We start from the raw sequence: 26,648 nt of genomic DNA, 5'->3' as shown, positions 1-26,648 counted from the left end.
TTGTACATAACATTATATTTTGATTTTATGTCATAATTTGTTAGAATCCTGTACACCTGAAACGGTTCATTGTTCCATTAATTTATCAATTAATTGTATATTATGAGTTGTGTATAGTGTATTAATGTGTTATGAATTGATGAGTATAGTCACTATAGTGTATTACATGTTATGCTTTTGTTTTAGAATGATCTCTGATTTGACCATACACCTGGTTCGACTGATTGGACCGTACACCAACGGTTCATTGTTCCATATGATTGTATCAATTACATTTTCTAAATATTATTATTATTATTAGTAGAATTAGTAGTAGGTAATCTCTCCATGTAGATGTGTTAAATGAATACATTTCAGTGAAATACAATTGGAGTTATTTTCACGCTCTCCATTTTTCTCAATAGAATAATATAGGGACAACCAACCCCTTAGTCTGTCCGCGATGGGGTTGGTTGTCACAAGTGCACAAGCTGTATTTGACAGTCCATGTCTTTTGATCAGAATAAGCGTAGTGAAAGCAGAGTAGCTCCATTCCTACCTGACACCTTAGGCTCCTGTTACATGGCGAAAGGAAATCTAGGCTTATGCTTCATGAGAAATTCAATCGACAAGCTAGCTATTTCCAGCAGGACGAGTATAATTCAACTGGATTACACTAGTTACCCCTTCATAAGGAATTTGTAATGAGTTGTACAGGTACACACAGAATGGCCCTGGGTCTCAACGAGCATGCATGGTAACGCGCAGAACCACCATCATGGGCATCAGACAATAATGGAAGGGACACAATTGCATCATGGGAAGCATTTTGAACGGAACCTTTGCACTAATATTGTCAGTTAAAATCTCTTGCATTAATTTCTGCAGAACACATTTGACATAACTAGATAACTAACCACACAGGATATGGGATATGTTTGCATGGTATTGTCAGTGTTTAACAGTTGAACATTACCTTGGTGCGAAGGCAGATTAGGAGTCATTCATGTGAAATGATGAGGGCTCGAAACATTTAATTCACGTTCACAACTTCCGTTCTAGTAACAGGAAAAGTCAAAACAGTGATGTTTCTCAATGTGTTGTACAAAAAAGGAAAACATGAAGAAACTTTCCAAGCAACAGAATAAGGAGAGGTAAGAGTGGAGAAAGTGTTGATTTCACCCTAATCAATATGTACATCATCATTGCACATTCTATATACAGCCAGATACAGTATGTATAACATCATCAACAAACAGATATAAATAAACATTCTCTAGAGTGATGTTCCAAAGAGCAGGGTTTCTAGGTTAGATCCTTTAGATTTAAGTCAAAGTCAGCTTTACAGTATATGACATCATACAGGTACTAGCAGTGAAAACTACCTGTGTCTTGTTGTTGGGAGCGTTCAGTCTACTAGCGTCCACATGTTGGTACACTAAATCCATACTGTCAAACAAATCAGCATAATGATTTGCAGGCAACACTAAACTCATTCGAACATACTTTTTTCCAACTAACTTTGGCACATTTTGGACAGCAAGCCGTTTTAGGACCTCGCACCATAAAGTATTCACTGACATTAGAAACCTACATCTTGAATCTGTATATAGTATGGTTTTAGATGGGGAATCTGTAGATAAATACCAGATATATCTAAGAGATGGAATATAGAATAGATAGGACAGGGGAGTACAAGTACAAGCACAACAGAAGTACAGTGCAAAACTAACAAAAATATACATGTGTTCCCTACACTGGCTCCCTGTAGCAGCTCGCATCCAGTTTAAAACTTTGGTACTAGCCTACAGGGCAATGAAAGGAACAGCCCCCTCCTACCTCCAGGCCATGGTCAAACCTTACACCCCCTCCCGACCACTACGCTCTGCTACCTCAGGGAGACTGGTTGCCCCGTCACTGAGGCCTTGGTGGTTGAACGACACGGTCACGGCTCTTCTCTGTCCTGGCCCCGCAGTGGTGGAATGAACTGTCCACTGACGTCAGGACAGCAGAGTCGCTGCCCATCTTTCACCACAGGCCAGATCCTCCCTCTGAAGCTCCTATTGTATTTTTAGATTGCTATTCTTCACTTTGCCTTCAGTACTCAATTATCCTCTTAGTCACTTGTTTTAGAAAGGAACACCTGTGAGTTCTGGCAAGTAGTAGTACACTGACTTTTCCTACGTTAAATTCAATTATTGCACATTACTTTGGATAAAAGCGTCAGCTAAATGACTAATAATGTAATGTAATTGAATACCTTAATTTGCCTGAAAGCTGATTTAGACAGCTAGACAGAAAGCAGTCTGAACAGTAGTTTGTTAGTCATTCACATACAGACTGGTTGTAATATTTGTGCGTAGTCAGTATATATATAACATACAGTATGTGAAGCATTCGGTTGGTGAACTACAATCATGTAGTGTACATATACAAACCATGGTGAGATCCTAGCCTGCTCACTGAATGATGGAGAATAGGCATGTCAATAAAAACAAACGGTACACAATTTCCAATATAACTTGCAAAATATGAGTGAGACAAATAATTCATAATAATTCCAAACACTTCCGCATAAGATTTGACAAGACGACGAGATGTTTTTTTTTGCATTTGAAGTTAAACGCACTTCCTGGTCGGACTGAACTGAACTAGAACTGACCTCGTTTCTGTTCCCAACGCTCAGCCGTGCGTCGAGCTGTGCTTATTGCAGGGATCGCTCTGCTTAACATGAAGAGCGCAGTCTACGATCCGTTATGGCTGTTATCCTATGGAAAAGAGCTGCCTATTCTATGGAGCTAAGCGGACTGACTCATCAACCTGTGCAGGAAGCAGTAAGCACTAATGTTTCAACCTCGGTTTAACTGATATTGTCTACAGGCAGAGGCAGAGCTGGTTGATGCTGCCAGGGAAAGGGATGTCTGGCGCCCCCTGCTGGAGCTGCTGCCTCCGCGACCCGACCCCGGATAAGCGGATGAAGATGGATGGATGGATGTCTACAGAACAAGGAGCCAAGTGGCCAAACACCAGACCACAACTGAACAGTTTGCTCTGAGTGAATCAAGACCTTTCCTTTTAGTACGGGTTTTTTCAACCGCCCAAAAACCTCTAACAATACCTGACTTTATGCTCTTACAAATCTCAAGAGAGCAAGCGGTGAAGTCATTTAACATACATTTCCAGTCCTATAGTACAGTATTCCTAGGTCTAGTCTGGTGTAGGGCTACACTGATCCAATATCATACCAGCAGTTGTACAGTAGCCTCCAGTCTCCATAATGCTTACGAGCCGACTCCTGTTCCAGGGCAGCGCTACAGTGGGGGTTGGACTTGTCAAAAACAGTGAAGCACAGAGAGGTCTGGGATGACCAGACTAGAGGAGGTAAGTAGCTTCTCCATCACCGGTCCAGGGGGGAGGGGGGTGTGTTCGGCCCTGGTGTCCCCAGGCAGGGTGCTACATGCTCGGCCTGCACCGCGGACCGAACGGCCCCTCCCCTCCCCTCCCTCGATCACAACCCTTCCAGGAGAGGCGCTCTACTCCCCTCCGCTCCCCTCCAGTCCTTCTCCTGGCGGCGTAGCGCCAGCCCCTCCCACCCGGCCCGGACCGCCCTCTTGCAGGCTCCGCCTCCTCCCGCCGCGCCCCTCCCAGTGTCGGCCGGCGCTAGGAGTAGATGGTGATGACCTCCCTGCCTCCGCCACGGACCAGCAGAACCCGGTCCAGTCCCTCCATCAGAACCTCCAGGAACTCCATGTCTGGGGTCATGGGTCAAGGGAGGTATCACTGTGTCTGGTAGTGGGGGGGGAGGTACCACTGTCTGTCTGGTAGTGGGGGGGGGAGATACCACTGTCTGTCTGGTAGTGGGGGGGGGGGGGGGGGTACCACTGTCTGGTAGTGGGGGGGGGAGGTACCACTGTCTGTCTGGTAGTGGGGGGGGGAGGTACCACTGTCTGTCTGGTAGTGGGGGGGGGGAGGTACCACTGTCTGTCTGGTAGTGGGGGGGGGAGGTACCACTGTCTGTCTGGTAGTGGGGGGGGGAGGTACCACTGTCTGTCTGGTAGTGGGGGGGGGGAGGTACCACTGTCTGTCTGGTAGTGGGGGGGGGGGGGGGGTACCACTGTCTGTCTGGTAGTGGGGGGGGGGGGAGGTACCACTCTCTGTCTGGTAGTGGGGGGGTTCTCATGGTCTACACTCAAACACACTAGAAATACATACATCCACACACACCCATACGTGCACGGACAAACAAACACACACGCAAGCACAGACATGACCTCTTCACACACAAACACACTTGCATATAACACACATATATGTATGCACATGAGATGCCAAACACGGACGCACGCACGCACACACACACAGGACACACACACACACACACACACAGGATACAGTTCTCGTCGCCCCCCTTGTTCTTGGGCGGTCCCGGCATGTTGAGCAGCACCAGCTGAGCACCCTGGGACTTCTTCACTATCGCCTCGTTCAGCTTGACGGCCGTGTGCATCCTCCGCACGTTCGTCTGGTTCCTACACACACACACACACACACACACACACACACACACACACACACACACACACACACACACACACACAGACACACACAGACACACACACAGTTGGTGCTCTTTCTGTAGTATTGTTTACCTCTGGTGAGCAGGAAGTCACCAGCAGAGGGCAGCGTCACCACAGACAAATCCCACAGTCCTGCTCAGTGGTACAGAATGGAAATAGATTTGAATCAATCACATGACAATCAACGGTGTTGATTCACTCCATTCAACAGTTGATTTAATATCATTAGAGATTAATCAAGACGGTCCCGATTCCTGAATCATGCACGTTTACAGACTGACCTATAGATCCATGCACGTTTACAGACTGACCTATAGATCCATGCACGTTTACAGACTGACCTAGAGTCATTTACATGCAGATGAAACACTGAGAGTGGAAACATGCTGTGTGCGACGAGGAGAGAGATACACACACACACACACACACACACCTCGCTAAATCAAAACTATAAGTCAGTTATATGATGGACCAGGGAAGGAGCATGCACATGCATACACGCACACGCACACACGCACACGCACGCACACACACACACACACGGCAAAGGGAAGCTTGACTTACAGGCTCTCCCACTCTCTAGAAGGGGAGGAGACAAAGCAGAACATGGCACGGCTTAGGGGCGTTTGAAATAATACACACCTGATGTAGGTCATTCACTATGGAACTATGGAACTGCAAAGATGTTGGAAAGCTCATTTTCTACCTAACATCATGACATTACTGTGAGGATGCAATGTTTAAAAAGAACGCATGTAGATCAATTTTAAAGTGTGTTCTTGTTCAACTGCTCTAGGCCAGTGTTTCCCAAAGACTGACGGAGATTATATCTGAGTTGCCAAATACATTTGCAGAATTTCTTTCACAGACATTTGATCCCCCATGAGAGAGCTTGGTGTTTTTTTTCCGTGGCCGAGTCGTGCATGACAGCGATTGTTTTGCTCTGATTTGATTTGTTTTGATGTTTTCCGCGAGCGAATGTGTGTGAATAAAGCGCAGTATGGTTTGATGAGCAGCGCGTGAGCCGTGAACAGCCAGGCTCCCGTTCGCATGAGAATTGCCGCTTTGTGTCGGCAGAACTTTCAACAAGAAGCACGTTTTTGATACTACTGAATATTCGTATTGTTAGTAAGTAAGTAAGTAAGTAAGTTTTATTTATATAGCGCCTTTCACAGCACGAATACACAAAGCGCTTTACAATACAAATAACACATAAAAAGGGAAGAAAGAGCGACATACAAAATGCAATACATACAAAATACAAGGCAATTACGACATACAAAATACATTTCAAGGCAGTTACAAAATACAGTACAAGGCAGTTACAGTTACCAAATTATTGTTCTGATAATTATGCTTACAACATTGAAGTATGAAAGTCTACCGTAGCCTACATTATTTTATTGATGAGAGGAAATGAAAACAATGAAAAAGCATGTTAGCTCTTCCTAAATGCATTTATTTGGTCTCATTTATAAGTATTTATCATGTGTAGGCCAGGCCTATATGTTTTAACACGCGCATGAAACAAAGTTGTGATTTATCAAACGTATATCTCTTCAAAATGGCTGGTTTACCTATTCAAGATAATATGAAGTGGTGCAGAAATGGCAGTGAAAATGGTCAGGAATGTTCATTTACATGTAGGCACAAATTCACTCTTCTCATGATTTAGCGATAAGACCCGTTGTGAATTTAGTTGTGATGGTTTGTCATTTTTAAAAAGCGGGCCCCTAGAAAAAAAAGGTTTGGGAAACACTGCTCTTGGCAACATCAGTTTTGGTTGTAAACAGTTTTTTTTTTTTTTTTTTTTTCGAGCTGTGGTGTCAGTTACTGTCAGTCGCGCTTGCAGGTCCACACGGGAGCCTCTAGGTGGCGCTAGCTACTCACGGCTTCATGTTGAAGATGTCCCTGACCACCATGTTGGCCTCCCGGTTGCGGTTCCTTTCCGTCACCAGCTTGTCCTTGGTCCAGGTCATGTGCACGCGGTCGGGCGTGGCGGCCGCAGCTCTGTCGTTGAGGTTGGCGTGCGACGCCGTGTTCCTGTCGTGGATCAGCTGGGCCTATGGGATGACGGGACAGGTATGACATCATCATTATATAGAGGATCAGTTTGCCAACTTAGACTGGAACCACGCATGAATCCATGCATATGGAAAATGAACAAACAATGACATGATAAAGCAGCAAAAATATGTCATTAAAACGATTGTAACAGTTCAGTTAAACTATTTACCTCAGAAAAAAATAACCCTACAAACAAAATTAAAGGTGAGCAATGAAATGATGAGGAGGAACATGGATTGAACCAGCAGCTTATGGTTTCTGGAGACTGATGACGAGGCAGGTAGAGAAGAGCATCTCCACAGTACCAGGAAGAGCATCTCTACAGTACCAGGAAGAGTATCTCTACAGTACCAGGAAGAGCATCTCTACAGTAGGAAGAGCATCTCTACAGTACCAGGAAGAGTATCTCTACAGTACCAGGAAGAGCATCTCTACAGTACCAGGAAGAGCATCTCTACAGTACCAGGAAGAGTATCTCTACAGTACCAGGAAGAGCATCTCTACAGTACCAGGAAGGGCATCTCTACAGTACCAGGAAGAGCATCTCCACAGTACCAGGAAGAGCATCTCTACAGTAGGAAGAGCATCTCTACAGTACCAGGAAGAGCATCTCCACAGTACCAGGAAGAGCATCTCTACAGTACCAGGAAGAGCATCTCTACAGTACCAGGAAGAACATCTCTACAGGACCAGGAAGAACATCTCTACAGTACCAGGAAGAGCATCTCTACAGTACCAGCAAGAGCATCTCCACAGTACCAGGAAGAACATCTCTACAGTACCAGGAAGAACATCTCTACAGTACCAGGAAGAACATCTCTACAGTACCAGGAAGAGCATCTCTACAGTACCAGGAAGAACATCTCTACAGTACCAGGAAGAACATCTCTACAGTACCAGGAAGAGCATCTCCACAGTACCAGGAAGAGCATCTCCACAGTACCAGGAAGAGCATCTCTACAGTACCAGGAAGAGCATCTCTACAGTACCAGGAAGAGCATCTCTACAGTACCAGGAAGAGCATCTCTAAAGTACCAGCAAGAACATGTCTACAGTACCAGGAAGAGCATCTCTACAGTACCAGGAAGAACATCTCTACAGTACCAGGAAGAGCATCTCTACAGTACCAGGAAGAGTATCTCTACAGCACCAGGAAGAACATCTCTACAGTACCAGCAAGAACATCTCCACAGTACCAGGAAGAGCATCTCTACAGTACCAGGAAGAGCATCTCTACAGTACCAGGAAGAGCATCTCTACAGTACCAGGAAGAACATCTCTACAGGACCAGGAAGAACATCTCTACAGTACCAGGAAGAGCATCTCTACAGTACCAGCAAGAGCATCTCCACAGTACCAGGAAGAGCATCTCTACAGTACCAGGAAGAACATCTCTACAGTACCAGGAAGAGCATCTCCACAGTACCAGGAAGAACATCTCTACAGTACCAGGAAGAACATCTCTACAGTACCAGGAAGAACATCTCTACAGTACCAGGAAGAGCATCTCTACAGTACCAGGAAGAGCATCTCTACAGTACCAGGAAGAGCATCTCTACAGTACCAGGAAGAGCATCTCTACAGTACCAGGAAGAGCATCTCTACAGTACCAGGAAGAGCATCTCTACAGTACCAGGAAGAGCATCTCTACAGTACCAGCAAGAGCATCTCTCCAGTACCAGGAAGAGCATCTCTACAGTACCAGGAAGAACATATCTACAGTACCAGGAAGAACATATCTACAGTACCAGGAAGAGCATCTCTACAGTACCAGGAAGAGCATCTCTACAGTACCAGGAAGAGCATCTCTACAGTACCAGGAAGAGCATCTCTACAGTACCAGGAAGAGCATCTCTACAGTACCAGGAAGAGCATCTCTACAGTACCAGGAAGAGCATCTCTACAGTACCAGGAAGAGCATCTCTACAGTACCAGCAAGAGCATCTCTACAGTACCAGGAAGAACATCTCTACAGTACCAGGGGATGGAGGACCGAGGGCCGGGCAGCAGCACTCCGACCCTCCACCCCTCCAACCCAGGAATAGGTACAACAGATGCCTCTGTACTGAGGTCGATGAGCTCTAGGGAGGGGCGAGGATGGATGGAGGAGAGGATGATGCAAGGAGCAGGCGGGGACAGGTGCATGATGACGATGGATCCTATTATGGGATGGCTGGTGGCGGCGGTGGGGGGGGTTCCTATGGGGACGGTTTGCTAGGCTACCTCGTCCTCCCAGATCCTGATCCGCGGAACCTGTAGCGTGTTGGGGGAGGGCGTGTCCACCAGGGACGACCTCTTCCTCTTGATGGAGGCGCGCGATACGTCAGTGAGGCTCTGAATCTTTAGTCCCGCCCCCACGCGGGCACAGGGCCGTCCAATCAAACGCAAGGTGGGTGTGTGGGGAGGGGGGGGGGGGATCAGGAGAGGTGATAGGTCACAAAACGGTCGACAGTAGAAACGCCTGCACTGAACTGTCCAACACAATAGCATGCCTCTCGTAACAATGTAACAGGTGTAACAGGTGTAACAGACTGTCCAACACAATAGCATGCCTCTCGTAACAATGTAACAGGTGTAACATGTGTAACAGGTGTAACAGACTGTCCAACACAATAGTATGCCTGCCTTATAACAGCGTAACAAGTATAACGTGTAACAGGCTGTCCAACACAATAGTATGCCTCTCTTGTAACAGTGAAACAGATTTGTAGCAGGTGGTGTAACAGGGGGTGTAACGGGCGGTGTAACAGTACCTCTCTCTCCCTCTCGGTCCGGGAGAGCTGCATCTGCTTGATCATCTGGGAGCGCTGCTCCATCACCAGGGTCTTCTCGTACGTGAACGCCGATATGTCGCTCTCATGCTGCACGGAGAGAGAGAGAGAGAGACAGAGAGAGAGACAGAGAGAGAGAGAGAGAGAGACAGAGAGAGCAAGAGAGAGAGAGAGAGAGAGAGCGAGAGCGAGAGACAGAGAGAGACAGAGAGAGAGAGAGACAGACAGAGAGAGAAAGAGAGAGAGAGAGAGAGAGACAGAGACAGAGAGAGAGAGAGAGAGAGAGAGACAGAGAGAGAGAGAGAGAGAGAGAGGGGGTTAGACAGACACACTACATGTCCCTCACTCTGCTACCTTTACACGGTGGTGCGACCGCCTCAGTTCTACCATCACCTCTTCAAAACTCAGTCGAGTCTTAAGTGTGACAAGGGTGTGTGACGGTGTCTGGCTTCAGAGCCCGGCTGTGAGGGGAGGGGCGTGTGTGTGTGTGTGTGTGGGGCGGGGGGTGTGACGCTCACCATCTCCACCACCTCCACCTGGGCGTCCAGGCGGAGGTGGTAGAGGAACATCTGCAGGTCCTTCTTCATCTGGATGGAGTTGTCGTCCATGTGGGCCACGGTGAATATGCGCATCTTACACTTCCTCCAAACCTGGGAGAGAGAGAGAGAGAGGGAGAGACAGAGAGAGGGAGAGAGGGGGAGGGAGGGAGGGAGAGAGAGACCAAACAATCATGCGAGAGGCTAGTGTCATATGAAAAAAGAAACGTGTTCAAGATGAACTTGACAACAAAAATGTCACAGAGCTCTTTAACACTTCATCAAGTGACTGCGGAGGTGTGTTTGACAGGGTGTGTGTGTCCAGCCTACCTTGTGTGTGTCAGGGTGTGTGTGTTGTCTTCAGCCGACCTTGTGTTTGTCAGGGTGTGTGTGTGTGTGACTGTGTTCAGCCTATCTTGTGTTTGTCAGGGTGTGTGTGTGTGTGTGTGACTGTGTTCACCCGACCTTGTGTTTGCCAGGGTGTGTGTGTGTGACTGTGTTCACCTTACCTTGTGTTTGCCAGGGTGTGTGTGTGTGTGTGTGACTGTGTTCACCCTACCTTGTGTTTGCCAGGGTGTGTGTGTGTGACTGTGTTCACCTTACCTTGTGTTTGCCAGGGTGTGTGTGTGTGTGTGTGTGACTGTGTTCACCCTACCTTGTGTTTGCCAGGGTGTGTGTGTGTGTGTGTGTGTGTGACTGTGTTCACCCTACCTTGTGTTTGCCAGGGTGTGTGTGTGTGTGTGTGTGTGTGTGTGTGTGTGTGTGACTGTGTTCACCCTACCTTGTGTTTGTCAGAGTGTGTGTGTGTGTGTTGTGTTCCACCTACCTTGTGTTGCCTCAGCAGGAAGGGGAGGAGCATCAGCAGGCCCCCGTCGTGGACGATCCACCACACGTCGATGGTCCCCTCCCCCAAACGCTCCTGGTTGCCAGGGAAGTGATCGATGTTCTTGGCAACCAGCAGAGCCTGGTGGGCGGAGGTCGTCTCTCTGACCGTCTCTGGAACCACGAGAACAAAACTCAATCATAGAGTATTACTGGGTGGTGCACCTCATGTTAACCTCATTGGAGCAGTGAGGTGTGTGTGTGTGTCTGTGTGTGTGTGTGTGCGCATGTATGTGTGTCTATGCCTATGTATGTGTGTATGTGCCTGCATGTTCATTTCCTGTGTGTGTGTGTGTGTGTGTGTGTGTGTACGTATGTGTGTGTGTGTGTGTTTTCCTGCATGTCCATGCCTCTGTGTGTATGTGTGTGTGTATGTGTGTGTGTGTGTGTGTGTGTGTGTGTACGTATGTGTGTGTTTATACCTATGTATGTGTGTTTTCCTGCATGTCCATGCCTCTGTGTGTGCGCGTGTGTACAGTACATGTGTGTGTATCTATACCTATGTATGCGTGTGTGTGTGCCTGCACGTCCATGCCTGTGTGTGTGTGTGTGTGTATACATATGTGTATGTCTATACCTATGTACGTATATGTGTGTATGTGTGTGTACATATGTTTATGTCTATACCTATGTACGTATATGTGTGTGTGTGTGTGTGTGTGTGTGTGTGTGTGTGTGTGTGTGTGTGTGTGCTCTGACCTATGAAGTTCTTCCAGGGGTACGAGTCCTGGGCCTGTTTCCAGCCCCCCGGCCAGGCCATCAGCACTGCGTTGTGCTTCATCCCCCCCAGGCCTGCTGACTGGATGAGGTGGGAGAAACCATCTCGCAGGTTCGATGACACCACCACGTGGCAGAAGCCCTTGGTACGCTCCGCTGACATGGCGGCTTTCAGGTTCTACAGGAAACGGGGAGGGGAAGAGGGAGGAAAGGTCACCTAAGGTCACCTGTAGCAGTAATCTACTACAATCTGATTATGATTTATTGCGTGAGATACCGTTTTCTGAGGACTACAGTATGAAAGTGGTTATAGCGCCTGTCATCAAACATGAAAAATCATGTTTACTTTGAAGTATCCTTCTGAAAAGGTCATTTATGAACAGTTGATGGTGGTTATACTGTAGTTACCCACTATTGGCATTACATGGGGACAAATCCTAATTTGATAACATCAGTAATAGCACCAGCTCAGTGTCAGCTGACAGAAATAGAGTGTGTCCTTGCTTCTCCTGAAATGGATGAGATCAGGATACCTATTTTGGTCGTTGGTTTCCTGTCAGCGCGCGTGCGTGTGTGCGTGCGAGCGTCGGTGTGTGTGTGCGTGTGTGTGTGTGTGAGAAGAGAGTTTTTATTAAAGCCCAGTCAGAACACATTAATTGATCATGAACCAGAAGGCTGCAGGTCAAGACAGATCCAGGCAGTGTTATTGGAAACTGGAAGCTTTGTGTGTGTGTGTGTGTGTGTGTGCGCGCCTGCGGTCTGAGATTGAGAGCGTCTCTCGCCTGTTCGGAGCGCTTGGCGTCGGCGCCGCGGGTGATGTAGGTGCCCTCCAGGACGGAGCTGACGATGGTCAGGCCCTTCCCCGCCTTCAGCTGGGTGGTGAAGGACAGCAGGCGAGGGTGCTTGACCCCCAGGTCACCGTCCATCTTCACCAGGACCAGGAGCTGAGGCCTGGGGGGGGGGGGGGGGGGGGGGGTAGGGAGGTGGGGTAGGAGGAGGGAGTAAGGAGGAGCGGGTAGGGAGGTGGTAGGAGAGGGAGGGAGGTGGTAGGAGGGGGAGGGAGGTGGTAGGAGGGGGTAGGGAGGTGTGGTAGGAGGGGGTAGGGAGGTAGGGTAGGGAGGTGGGGTAGGAAGGGGTAGGGAGGTGGGGTAGGAGGGGTTAGGGAGGTGGTAGGAGGGGGTAGGGAGGTGGTAGGAGGGGGTAGGGAGGTGGTAGGAGGGGGTAGGAGGGGGTAGGGAGGTGGTAGGAGGGGGTAGGGAGGTGGTAGGAGGGGGTAGGGAGGTGGTAGGAGGGGGTAGGAGGGGGTAGGGAGGTGGTAGGGAGGTGGTAGGGAGGTGGTAGGAGGGGGTAGGGAGGTGGTAGGAGGGGGTAGGGAGGTGGGGTAGGAGAGGGTAGGGAGGTGGTAGGAGGGGGTAGGAGGTGGTAGGGAGGTGGTAGGAGGGGGTAGGGAGGTGGGGTAGGAGGTGGGGTAGGGAGGTGGGGTAGGAAGGGGTAGGGAGGTGGGGTAGGAGGGGTTAGGGAGGTGGGGTAGGAGGGGGTAGGGAGGTGGTAGGAGGGGGTAGGGAGGTGGTAGGAGGGGGTAGGGAGGTGGTAGGAGGGGGTAGGAGGTGGTAGGGAGGTGGTAGGAGGGGGTAGGGAGGTGGGGTAGGAGGTGGTAGGAGGGTTTAGGGAGGAGGGAGCAGGAATGAGTTTATGAGTTCATAGGTTTAACAGACTGTCCATTCTCTTATCATTATGTCTCTTTGCCCTCGGAGCACACATGCACACGCACACTGTGTGGCACACACACACACGCACACACACACACACTTCACTGTCCTCACCTCCAGTTCTTGGTATGTGGCGGCGCCTCCTCCAGGCGGATGAGGGCGTAGCGGGCAGCGTTGAGGGACAGTCCCCTGATCCCATCTCCCCACTCCTTCTCTGCCCTGCGCGCACACACACACACACACACACACACACACACACACACACACACACACAAACGTGCACACACACACAGTACAAGGTACAGTACAAAGTGAGACAGACATCCCCTGAGACAGACTGCCTGTGAAGTCCATTTCCACGGCTCGTACCCTCTGTACTCGATGTACTTGTAGATGCATCCGGCGATCACCATGGCGACGAGGGCGTAGTACCAGGAAGAGATGAACATGAGGGAGAGACACAGGCTCATGCCCAGGAAGGACAGGGTCCTGGAAGGGACACACAGTACCAGTGAAGACATTCTTACGACAACACCAGGAAACACATGAACACAGTCCGCCCTGCTGTTCTCATATGGCGGTTAGCTGACAAAGTCCCTAGCGTGAGGCCAGTGTGTCTGCTTCTCTCTGTGTGCCTGCATGTGGGGTTTGGTTCTACATACGTGTGTGTGTGTGTGTGTGTGTGTATGTGTGTGTGTGTCAGTCAGTCAGTCAGTCAGTCACCCCGGGCTCACACGCTTGCGTTTGATGCGTCAACATTGACGGATGCCATTCACTTTCAATGGCTGCAGCCGAATGGCATTCTGGTTCCGTTGTTGTCGCGGTGCGTTGCGTTCCCTGCGTTGCTAGCGTCGAAAGTTTAAAAATATTCAACTTTCAGATGCGTTGCCGGAGCTGCCGACCAATCAGATGTCTTGACGGAGAAAGACGTCATCGCAAGGCGGGATTTTCACATTTTTCGATACCAAGATGGAGGACAATCGCTGTTTGTTTTCAGGATAGGATGTACCCAATACCTGCGGGCACCACGTTCACGTTGCCTCAACCATAATGCATAAACGGTCGCCACACGTTCGACCAGATTAGCATCCATGACAGCACTAAACGAAAAGCCGGGTGGGTTTTCAAAATAGTTCCGAGCTAGCAGGTTCGGATACTGGCTGTTGCGAGCGCAGTTTTGGACTCTCCCCCTCCCTCTCTCTCTCTCTCCCCCTCCCTCCCTCCCTCCCTCCCTCCCTCCCTCCCTCTCCCTCCCTCTCAGCGTGGGACTGACCAGTGGTAGAACTTGAAGCGGGGCCTCCAGTTGGGTGTTCTCAGCAGGGTCTGGACAGCGCAGGCCAGGTTCACAAACAGGTAGCACATCAGGAAGAACCTGGACCGGGAGAGGGAAGGAAGGACACGCGGAAAACTCATCACACATCCTGACCACTCCCATTCACACTTACCCCATTCACACTTACCCCATTCACACGTACCCCATTCACACTCACTCGCATTCACACTCACTCACATTCACACTTACCCCATTCACACTAACCCCATTCACACTTACCCCATTCACACTTACCCCATTCACATTCACTCACATTCACACTTACCCCATTCACACTTACCCCATTCACACTTACCCCATTCACGCTCACTCACATTCACACTTACCCCATTCACATTCACACTTACCCCATTCACACTCACTCACATTCACACTTACCCCATTCACACTTACCCCATTCACACTTACCCCATTCACACTCACTCACATTCACACTTACCCCATTCACACTCACTCACATTCACACTTACCCCATTCACACTTACCCCATTCACACAGAAAGGACAAACTTCCCTGTTAGATTTCAGGGAATTGACCTGTCCCTAACACACACAAATGGTGTAAGTTTTAGGTCAGGTGGACTACTCTGCGATGTTTTATGTACTGTGTGTTTGTAATTGTGTATTGTGAATTATGTATTGTGATTTTTTTAAATTCTGCCATCAACCTGACAAGGGACTACAGATGAAAATTAGCCTGTTGGCTATATCTGGCATATTTACATGTATGTATATATGTATTTAAATGTTTATTAATATGTGCTGTCCCTATTTTAAATAAATAAACAAATAAATAAACAAACAAACACACACACACACACACACACACACACACACACACAGACACAGACTCACATAGAGAGGATGGGCGCCACAGCGTCCAGGGATGCGATGAGGATCCCGATCTCGCAGATGGCCGTGGTCAGCAGCAGGGCCCAGGTGGGCTCCCCGTTGGCCTTCCCATGACCGAACACCTGGGAGGGGGAGGGGGGAGGGGGAGGGGTGAGAGGGGGAGGGAGTGAGGGTGAGTGAGTGAGTCAGTGAGTAGGTGAGTGAGTGAGAGGGAGGGTGAGTGAGTGAGAGGGAGGGTGAGTGAGTGAGAGGGAGGGTGAGTGAGTGAGAGGGAGGGTGAGTGAGTGAGTGAGTGAGTAAGTAGGTGAGTGAGTGAGTGTGTGAGTGAGTAAGTAGGTGAGTGAGTGAGTAGGTGAGTGAGAGAGTAGGTGAGTGAGTAAGTAGGTGAGTGAGTGAGTGAGTGCGTGAGTGAGTAGGTGAGTGAGTAAGTAGGTGAGTGAGAGTGAGTGAGTGAGAGAGTGAGTAAGTCGGTGAGTGAGTGAGTGAGTGAGTAAGTAGGTGAGTGAGTGAGTGAGTGAGTGAGTGAGTGAGTGAGTAAGTAAGTAGGTGAGTGAGTGAGTGAGTGAGTGAGTGAGTAAGTAGGTGAGTGAGTGAGTGAGTGAGTGAGTGAGTGAGTGAGTAAGTAAGTAAGTAGGTGAGTGAGTGAGTGAGTGAGTGAGTAGGTGAGTGAGTGAGTGAGTGGGTGAGCAGGTTGTGTCACCACCTCACCTGTAAGAAAGGGACGATGCCGTCACGCGCGATGGCCTGAAGCAGCCGGGGGGCGCCAGTGAGGCTCTGCAGCCCCGCCCCACAGCAGGAGAAGAAGGAGCCAATCACAATCACCCAGGGGGAGGGCCACGCCAGGGTCCCGATCACAAGGTTCTTCTTCACAGAGTCGCCAAATCTGGTCAAGTGACATGGGCCCCGTTTGAATTTAATATTGTGTATTATTCTGTCTATCAAATACACACACACACACACACACACACACACACAGACACACACACGCGCACGCACACGCACGCGCGCAGCCAAAAATAGACAATTAAATGTCATCACACACACACAGAGTAATAAAAAGCTCAAGCAAGCGTTATAATCTTTGTTTCCAATCAGCTTAATACAACTCTCTCCTGGTAGACAGTGTTCTCTCTCTAAAATCAAATATGTCTGTGTGGACGCTGCCGTTTCTAGAAGGTTCAGCTATATTACAGATAGAAAACTAGATAGCTAACATGTGGCGCAGTAATAACTCAAATAGATGATAAATAGGCTTTACTAATAAATAAACAACAAAATCAGACTGCCAGGTCGACCGATATAATCTACATATACATGCGATATAATAGAAATAAACCAGAGTATGGTACAGCTAAATAGATACAAAAAAGGTTTGCTGATGATGACACGACACGCAAGTAGGTTGAAGTGACAAGCCCAAAGAAACTGTTGTTGCTTTGATGCGGATTGTCCAGTTTTAGAATGTGGAAAACAACAGTTTTGGGATTCTGTTGCAAGAAGTCTCAAGTCTCATCTTGTCTCATCGCCGGTCATGATGTGAACTGGACCGCTGGCTGCTCCGAGTGGGCGGCAAGGTTTATGCAACACAAACTCTACCTCAGATACTGTTACTGTAACACCTTAGCTGTTTCTGCTTTCTCATCACTGATACTGTATGAGGTGTGTGTTGTTGTGGTATCACAAAGGGTTGTTTTGTTTTACTCGCTATGATGACATGGGACAGGACTCACTTGTCTCTCAGCACAACCCCTTCAATACAGGCGCCAAACAGCACCACACATGAGATATCTGGTTGATGAGGTTAAGAGGGAAATAGTACCGGAGTACAGGCCACTCAGACACACAAACAACAAACACAAACAACAAAACACAAACAACAATCACACAAACAACAAACACACAAACAGCAATAACACAAACAATCACACTACCAACAAACAAACAAACAACAAACACAAACAAACACAAGCAGCAATCACACAAACAAACACAAACAAACACAAACAAACACACAAACAATATTCCCACAAACAACAAACACGTAAACAACAATCACACACACAACAAACGCACACAGTACAACAACTGTGTAGGCTGAACGCTGAAGGATACAGATGAAGGAGGTGGTTGCTATGGCGAGGATGGTGCCAATGGGTATGGACCTCTGGGCGTCTCTCAGGTCACCTGACCTATTGGAACCCGCCATGATTCCTACAGTACACACACACACGCACACATGCGCACACACACACAACACACACACACGCACGCACACACACACACACATAGAGACATAAAGAAGAGATGAAATAAGGAGAGAAGAGGAGAAACAAGACAAAGAGGAGAGGAGAGAGAAGAGGAGAGAAAAGAGGAGAGAAGAGAGGAGAGAAGAGAAGAGAAGAGAAGAGAGGAGAGGAGAGAAGAGAAGAGAAGAGAAGAGAAGAGAAGAGAAGAGAAGAGAAGAGAAGAGAAGAGAAGAGAAGAGAAGAGGAGAGAAGAGGAGAGAAGAGAAGAGAGGAGAGAAGAGAAGAGGAGAGAAGAGGAGAGAAGAGGAGAGAAGAGGAGAGAAGAGGAGAGAAGAGGAGAGAGAAGAGAAGAGAAGAGAGGAGAGGAGAGAAGAGAAGAGAAGAGAAGAGAAGAGAAGAGAGGAGAGGAGAGGAGAGAAGAGAAGAGAAGAGAAGAGGAGAGAAGAGAAGAGAAGAGAAGAGAGAAGAGAAGAGAAGAGAGAAGAGGAGAGAAGAGGAGAGAAGAGGAGAGAAGTGAAGAGAAGAGAAGAGGAGAGAAGAGAAGAGAAGAGAAGAGAAGAGGAGAGAAAAGGAGAGGAGAGAAGAGAAGAGAAGAGAAGAGAAGAGAAGAGAAGAGAAGAGAAGAGAAGAGAAGAGAAGAGAAGAGAAGAGAAGAGAAGAGAAGAGAAGAGAAGAGAAGAGAAGAGAGGAGAGGAGGAGAGAGGAGAAATAGAGCCTACCGGTGACCGAGGGGAAGTAGATCCCCACCAGCAGGGTGAAGAAGGTGGAGATGTCGTTGAAGACGTAGGGTCTGTAGATGTCTCTGGAGTTGTCCTGGGCTGGTTCAGACGCCTGGCTCTCCTTCTCAACCAGCATACCACTGGGGCCATATTTCCCCCACATGTTGTCTACAACACACACACACACACACACACACACACACACACACACACACACACACACACACACACAGACACAGACACAGACACAGACACAGACACACACAGACACACAGACACACAGACACACAGACACAGTCTTTTAACTATGTTGGTTGTAAATTGACTTTGACATTCCTTTTCATCCCCTACCTACCCCCTTCCCTCAAGATGCTTTGCCTCATCAGGCCACTTCTCCTCTCTTGAAATAGTATGAAGGTGAACCCCCCCCCCCCCCCAAAACCCCCAAACTAACATGATATACCGGCTCTGTAAATAAGGACAGCTAGCCAGACAGACAGACAGACAAGAGACAGACATCCATCTACCTACAGCATCCATCCATCTATCCATCCATCCATCCATCACCAGTTTGACCTCTGACCTTTGATGACCCCGCTGAGCAGGCCAGGGATGCCCTGGATCTCTGTCACGTTGTTGAGGATGAAGTATTCGTCGCAGGTGGCATTGAGTGCGGGGCCGTCACAGAACAACGACCACAGCTTGGTGGTGTAGGTCACGTTATTAATCACCTCCGTTTTTAGACACTTGTCAAAGTTGTGGTTCTGCAAGCTCCGGTTCCCCAGCAGACAGATACTGGGGGAGAGAACACAGGAACATACGTGTGTGGAGAGAACACACAGGAACATACGTGTGGTCTGAACATACAACATTAGCATGTGACATGAACAGACAGCCCCTATGTATGTATACTGTACATGTGAACTTACCAATGTATGAAATGACCATACTCCGAGTATATATCATTAGGAGGATAAGTAAAGATAAGTAGCCCGCCCCCTTTGGGGTGAAGTTCGCATGTTAGAGCATGAATGACTCAGCATGACTCATCAGTGACTCAGCATTTGACAACCACATTTTTCTTTCCAGTTTAATCAAGATATTTTTATTATATTCTTTCCCATCCCATAATAGAGAAGAGAAAACGAGGCTTACTGGCCTCAATGAGTTGCCCTAGAGACTAGTCGCCCTGACATCTGTAGTTCTGACGGCTTGTGAGTGCCTTGTTCTGCTGCACCTCAAATCCATCACGGACTCACTCCTGGACCCCCAGCAGTTGGCCTACAGGTCAGTGGACGACGCAGTAAACCTACATTCTCCAGCACCTGGACTCTGCAGGAACCTACGCCAAGATCCTGTTTGTGGACTTCAGCTCTGCTTTCAACACCATCCTCCCGTCCACTCTGGAGGGTGTGCTCTCATGAAGCCGGGCAAACACGTCTCTCTGACTCCAGGACCATCAGCAACAGTTCTCCTCAAGGCTGCGTCCTTTCCCCCTCTACTCTTCTCCCTGAACACCAACAGCTGCACCTCCAGCCACCAGTCTGTCAAGCTCCTGAAGTTTGCAGACGACACCAGCTACCGTCTTGGTGTGGCCAAAACAACTTGGAGCTCAAGTTGGAGACAGTGGAGATGGTTGTGGACTTCAGAAAGTACCCAGCTCCCTGCCCCGCCATCACTCTGAATGACACCCCAATCAACTCTGTCCTTCCGCTTCCTGGGCGCCATCATCTCCCGGGACATCAGCTTCCTCACCAAAAAGGCACAGCAGAGGATGTACTTCCTGAGGCAGCTGAAGAAATCCAACCTGCCAAAAGGCAATGATGGTACTCCTCTACACCTCCATCACAGAGTCCATCCTCACCTCCTCCATCACCATCTGGTTCTCCGCCGCCACAGCCAAAGACAAGGCCAGACTGCAGCGCGTCATCCGCTCTGCGGAGAGGGTGATCGCCTGTAATCTGCCGTCCCTCCAGGACCTGCGCGCCTCCAGGGCCCTGAAACGGGGCCAGAAAGATTGTGGCCGACCCCTCCCACCACGGTCATAATCTCTTTGAGCCACCGCCCTCCGGCAGGAGGCTGCGGTCCATCAGGGCCAAGACCTCACGCAGCAAAAACAGCTTCTTCCCCACGGCCACCGGCCTCGAAAACAAGACTCTGACTCCGCCCCATGACTCTATCCTCTTTGCACTGCACACGACCACTGACTGTACTGTACAGTACATAGGCACGCACTGCACATATCACTACGGCCCACACTCTGTATATATAAAACATCGCACATACATTACACTCTGCGCACACACTGTACTGTAGGCTACACTCGGTCCATTCTGTGTATTTTGCATTTGAGCTTTATCGGCCATATTGTATTTCGTATTTGTACTGTCCTGTCTTTGCACTGTCCCGTCCTGCACCCTGTCTAATGTAGTCTCCATCAGTGTACACTATGCGCCATCGACCTGAACAAGTTCCTGGTACGTGTAAAGAACCATGACAATAAACTCAATAAAAGACGTCAATTCTAAATACTCACGGGAAGTCTGGTGGCTCGATGGTGGTCTTGATGACCCCGGCGTAGATGGCCATGATGGACAGCACCACACAGGACAGGAAGACCAGGGCCAGCTTGTTGACGTACTTGACCCCCACGAAGACCACCAGGGCCATGAGCACCAGGCAGCAGGTCCCGTAAACACGCATGTTGTTGAGCAACGCCCACGATTCGTCCTCCTTGTTCTTGGCCACGAACACGGCCCAGCTGGGCACGATATAGGTCTGGCGTGGAGAGGGTGCGAGAGAGAGAACTCTCATGGCTTTGAATCATCACAGTTTTCCTTTTTGAAAAAGGTTGAATTAGCTTTCTGGTTACACATTAGATTCCCTTTAAAATTCCCGTTAAAAACTTAGTTTGAGTGCCTACTGTACCCATTATGTTCTGTCTGTCATCTATCCATCCATAAATCCCCCCGTGGTCCAGCCCTGTTACTAACTAACCAGCAGGATCTCGATGGTTCCCAGGATGTACATGGAGCCAGCGAAGGTGGTCCCCAGGTAAAAACACAGACCCACAGCTCCTCCAAACTCTGGCCCCAGGGACCTGGAGATCATGTAGTAGGAGCCTCCGGCTGGTGGGCCACAGGAGACACATCATGATTGGCTGGTTGGTTAATTGAATTGATTGCTTGCTTGATTGATGGATTTATTGGTTAATTGGTTGGTTGGGATATTTAGTTGGCTGAATTAATTGATTGATTGGTTGATTGATTGCAGAAATCAACATCAGGTTAGAGAAGCATTGAGGTTGAACAAACATTACCTGGAACCACACCGTTGGTTGCTATAGCACTCATTGATATGGTAGTCAGCATAGTCTGGGGGAGAGAGAGAGAGAGAGAGGTGGCTGTAGCACTTTGTATGGTTGTCAGAGGCTGTTAATATGGCTGCTTTACCAATGGCATACTATAATTTATCGACATGTTGGTGTGTGTGTGTGTGTGTGTGTGTGTACTCACACAGGCGCAGCACATGAAGACGATGGCGAAGGACTCCATGATGCCGGCGGTGCCCACGATCCAGGTGAGACGCAGGAAGAGAATCACGCCCAGGATGTTCTGCATGCAGGGCAGGTAGACGCCGATGAACGTGCCCATCTGAGGACCCTACACACCCAGGGAGAGAGACGTGGAGAGAGGTGACGAGCCCATCTGAGGACCCTACACACCCAGGGGGAGAGACGTGGAGAGAGGAGAGAGACGTCTGAGGACCCTACACACCCAGGGAGAGAGACGTGGACAGAGGTGACGAGCCCATCTGAAGGCAAGGCAAAGCAAGGCAAGGCAAGTTTATTTATATAGCACATTTCAGCCACAGGGCAATTCAAGGTGCTTTACATGAGACATTTAAAGCATTAAAACAAAAAGCAAGACATTATAGACATTTAAAACAAAAGGCAGGACAAATTAAAAGCATTAAAACAAAAAGCAAGTCATTATAGACATTTAAAACAAAAAGCAGGACAAATAGAATACAGGAATAAAAGTTACAGTGCAGTATACTGATAAACATAACTCCTCTTAGAAAGCAGTGGCAAAAAGAAAAGTCTTCAGGCTTGTTTTAAAAGAACCAAGAGTTGCAGCAGACCTGCAGTTTTCTGGAAGTTTGTTCCAGATATGTGGGGCATATCTGGGGACCCTACACACCCAGGGAGAGAGACGTGGAGAGAGGAGAGAGACGTCTGAGGACCCTACACACCCAGGGGGAGAGACGTGGAGAGAGGAGCCCGTCTGAGGACCCTACACACCCAGGGAGAGAGACGTGGAGAGAGGAGCCCGTCTGAGGACCCTACACACCCAGGGGGAGAGACGTGGAGAGAGGAGCCCGTCTGAGGACCCTACACACCCAGGGAGAGAGACGTGGAGAGAGGAGAGAGACGTCTGAGGACCCTACACACCCAGGGAGAGAGACGTGGAGAGAGGAGAGAGACGTCTGAGGACCCTACACACCCAGGAGGAGAGACGTGGAGAGAGGAGAGAGACGTCTGAGGACCCTACACGTCCAGGGGGAGAGAAGTGGAGAGAGGTGAGGAACCCGTCTGAGGACCCTACACACCCAGGGAGAGAGACGTGGAGAGAGGTGAGAGACGTCTGAGGACCCTACACGTCCAGGGGGAGAGACGTGGAGAGAGGAGAGAGACGTCTGAGGAGGAGAGAGCAGTCAGGCTCTACCACCAGGCGGGGCCAGCAAACCCATGCAGATCTGGCGAGCTGATAGGCCGAGACTCAGGGACTTCATGGGTTCTGCACATTTGCACTTTGCACGTGGACTCTGCACTCATTGGATTATTTATTTCTGTTTTTTTGTTCTTAACTACCTCTAACCATCGCCTATCCTTAACTATTCTACGCCTTTCTGTTGCTGTTCTGACATCTGATGTTGCTGATCAGAATTTCCCTACGGGGTCCAATAAAGGTTTTCCATTCAATTCAGTTTCAATTCATCCATATGCTGACCGTTGGCCATTTGGGCGGCTGTAGCTCAGTTGGTAGAGCGGGTCATTCAATGATCGAAGGGTCAGTGGTTCGAATCCCAGCTCCGACTGTCCGCATGTCGAAGTGTCCTTGAGCAAGACACCTAACCCCAAATTGCTCCCAATGAGCAGGTTAGCACCTTGCATGGCAGCTACCGCCATTGGTGTGTGAATGTGTGTGTGTATGGGTGAATGAGAGGCCATTGTAAAGCGCTTTGAGTGCCGCTAAGGTGGAAAAGCGCTATATAAGTGCAGTCCATTTACCATTTAAAGCTGAATACAGTACGTGATAGAGAGACCGTTAAGGTCTTACAGTAAAACCAACAGCACGAGGACCCAGGGAGCAGGGAACAAAGAGTCGCCAGTTTTGATCATAATGGAGGAGTTTGGATGTATTGTATTTTGGATGCAGGCTACTGAAGACGGCATTTCAGATATTCCTGTCAGACGATTACCGATTCTTTCGACAATAACGTTTTCTCGCCATAAAAACGTGTCTTTTAAAAAGTTAGGATTTCACACACCTCCGACATGCAAGCCACCAAACAAATGAATACATACCATAGCCAAACACTACCAATCTGCCGTGTAGTTGGTTGAGTGGGGGAAGCCTGTTCAGCTCTATGCACCTCTGTAACACTCAATGTGCCTGTTGTTCTCTTCGCCTCTTCTCTATACTATTATATCTGTTCACGCTCTCTCTCTCTCTCTGCTGAACTTCCTCTCACCTAGCCAATCAGAGAACAGCACTGCCTCGGAAAAGAAAGCCAACACTGTCTGCGCAGGCAGGCAGGCAGACAGACAGACAGACAGACAGACAGACAGACAGACAGACAGAGACACAGACATACAGAGTCAGTCAGTCAGTCAGTCAGTCTGTCAGTCTGTCTGTCTGTCTGTCTGTCTGTCTGTGTCTGTCTGTCTGTCTGACAGACAGAGACACAGACACACGCATACACACACACAGGATCAGTGTCTACAGCAGGAGGGGTTTCTCCCATTGGTAATATGGTAATATCAGCTAGTTCTCTATAGGAACACTGCCTACAGATTCCCCACAAGAGACTGTGCTAGTGCTACGACAGGGACCAGACCCCAGGCCCAAGGGTTCATCACAGAATAGAATAGAGTAGAGAGTTTGCTATGCGTGACAAGTACGGGTACCGGTACATTGGAATTCTTGTAATCACTTGTCCTATATAGTATCGCAGTGCTAATCAGTTCCGCATTCCAGTCCTAGGTACTCAGCTAAGGTAGGCCAACCTCCCATAGGCCTTCCTTTAAATATCCTTTGGAGAGGGTGTGTGGTGGGGGGGTAGTGGGGGGGTGGGCAGGGGAGTGGGATTGAGACTGGTCCGTCAGAACAGACCGTGGGGGGGGGGGGGTGTTAACTGTCCAGGCACAGGGATCGAGGGCGGGGGTGGGGGGGCGGGCAGGGAGATAACGGGTCATGGTGGGGGGTCCGTCCAGGGGGGGTCTTCAGGGTCAGTCCACTACAGCTGTTGAGCTTGCGGACGGCGTCAGGAAAGAACCGGTTGTGGAACCTCTCCTTTGCGGTCCTGATGCTCGGCCATCTTCCGTCTCACCGGCAAGATGGTGCGAATCATTAGACCAAGATGCCTTTCAGCATTGTGTCGCTTCCAATATAGACATATAGACATATAGATATAGACAATTCTAGATTAAATCTAGTGTAGAACTAGGAAGCCTTTTCACTGGAGAATCTACATCTTGATATATTTTTTTTTAAATCTGGGTCGAGCAAACCGACCCTATAATAACCAAATATAAACCAACAGATTAGTCTCCAAGATGGCGGCGCGGCGCGGGAGGCCTTACCGTGACGGTGACCTTCTTGGCTCCTTCCTCGTTCTCTGCCTCCTCATGCTCGATGACGCCCTGCGGGAGGTTGGTGTAGTTGGCCAGCTTGTTGAGCAGAGACGACACCATGGGATTGCTGTCCATCTCCTCCTGTGAACACACACACACACACACACAAAAACACACACACACACACACACACACACACACACACACACACGTATGTTAGTGCACACCAGTATATTAGTACAGTTCCTCTAGATTTGGAATACGGCAAATAGTTTGCTTCATGTGTACATTTGTCGAACGTAAAGTCAAAAAAAGTCAACAAAAAAACGTCAAAAACATCTAAAACGGAGAACTTCAGTTAAGAATACAGTTGTATTGGTGAAGTATATTGTATTCTTAGGGTCTATCAAACAAGACAGAAAGTGGTACGCTGAGGTCAGACCTAAGGTAGAGAAGTCTCCCTCAAACAGAGAAGGTAGAGGTACGCAGGGTCAAGGTAGAGAAGGTCTGGGTACAGTAGAACGCAGGGTCAAGGTAGAGAAGGTCTGGGTTCAGTAGAAGGTATGAAAGAACAACGTTACCGTACCTCAAACAGGGCCATGTTCTTGCCATCATAGTAGTTTCCCTGGTCGGGGTCGTGGATGAAATGGCTGCTCTCTCTGGGGGAGTCATCTCCTGTTGACGGAGGGAATATCAGGTGTCACCAGTAACCTTCAACCACACCTCCGGACGCTCTCCTGTCAGCAGTCAGCTCTGGCCTGGCATGTCTCTAGCGAGGTGTTGAAGAGATGTCTTGGGATGTGTTGGACGCGCCAGAGACACCGCACTCGGCCTGCTCGTTTCCAGGGAGACGTCGCACAGCTGGGTCTAAGTCCACTGTAAAAGGTGGTGTATGATATTGTACCGGATATGACTGCTTTACACTTCTACGAGAGAGCCTTCTGTGGCTAAAGCAGTCTTCTCTAGGCTACACCACCACACTCTGAAACCACAGCAGTCAAGACATGTACAGTAGCTGTACAGTCACAGTCAACAACAAAAATCATCACATCTCCACTAACGCCCACACAACCTTGCTCACGCCGTCAACTACTTTGATGAACCGACACTCTTGATTGGTCCCTAGCAGTGGACTAGGATGCCCTCCTGGTAGGTGCCAGGGCCTGGGTGGTGGTCTGGGGTTCGTCCCTCACTGGTACAACAGAGGGCCGTTCTACTGTAACACCGCACATCGGTCTGTCAGTGGCGGAAAGTGTCCTGAGGACAAGGGCATTGCGGTCGGGATCCATAGCTGACTGCTCCTCTTGTTACACCTCCCTCCCAACACGCGCACGCGCGCGCACACACACACACACACACACACACACACACACACACACACACACGCACTGATTACACACGCATG

General features: G+C 49.0%; 1 protein-coding gene across 1 annotated transcript in view; it reads right to left on the bottom strand.

The window, feature by feature from the left end:
* Nucleotides 1-3,639: 3,639 nt before the first annotated feature.
* Nucleotides 3,640-26,648, bottom strand: part of LOC311325573 (solute carrier family 12 member 7-like) — a gene marked incomplete at both ends in the record, with an annotated part of 30,050 nt that continues 7,041 nt past the window's right edge. The window contains 25 exons of the mRNA XM_084458294.1: nt 3,640-3,731; nt 4,372-4,505; nt 5,118-5,132; nt 6,444-6,616; nt 8,844-8,960; nt 9,374-9,481; nt 9,910-10,041; nt 10,754-10,923; nt 11,509-11,704; nt 12,309-12,477; nt 13,350-13,454; nt 13,605-13,724; nt 14,509-14,607; nt 15,423-15,541; nt 16,128-16,302; nt 17,150-17,207; nt 17,532-17,630; nt 18,385-18,552; nt 18,968-19,179; nt 20,921-21,162; nt 21,382-21,512; nt 21,704-21,758; nt 21,900-22,046; nt 25,253-25,384; nt 25,830-25,918. Of these exons, the coding sequence (XP_084314420.1) occupies nt 3,640-3,731; nt 4,372-4,505; nt 5,118-5,132; nt 6,444-6,616; nt 8,844-8,960; nt 9,374-9,481; nt 9,910-10,041; nt 10,754-10,923; nt 11,509-11,704; nt 12,309-12,477; nt 13,350-13,454; nt 13,605-13,724; nt 14,509-14,607; nt 15,423-15,541; nt 16,128-16,302; nt 17,150-17,207; nt 17,532-17,630; nt 18,385-18,552; nt 18,968-19,179; nt 20,921-21,162; nt 21,382-21,512; nt 21,704-21,758; nt 21,900-22,046; nt 25,253-25,384; nt 25,830-25,918 (3,257 nt within the window). The remainder of the gene's footprint in view (nt 3,732-4,371; nt 4,506-5,117; nt 5,133-6,443; nt 6,617-8,843; nt 8,961-9,373; nt 9,482-9,909; nt 10,042-10,753; nt 10,924-11,508; nt 11,705-12,308; nt 12,478-13,349; nt 13,455-13,604; nt 13,725-14,508; nt 14,608-15,422; nt 15,542-16,127; nt 16,303-17,149; nt 17,208-17,531; nt 17,631-18,384; nt 18,553-18,967; nt 19,180-20,920; nt 21,163-21,381; nt 21,513-21,703; nt 21,759-21,899; nt 22,047-25,252; nt 25,385-25,829; nt 25,919-26,648) is intronic.

Source organism: Borostomias antarcticus, assembly GCF_949987555.1.
Source record: "Borostomias antarcticus genome assembly, chromosome: 24".
Classification (NCBI taxonomy): domain Eukaryota; kingdom Metazoa; phylum Chordata; class Actinopteri; order Stomiiformes; family Stomiidae; genus Borostomias; species Borostomias antarcticus.
This window is presented reverse-complemented; position numbering and strand designations above follow the sequence as displayed.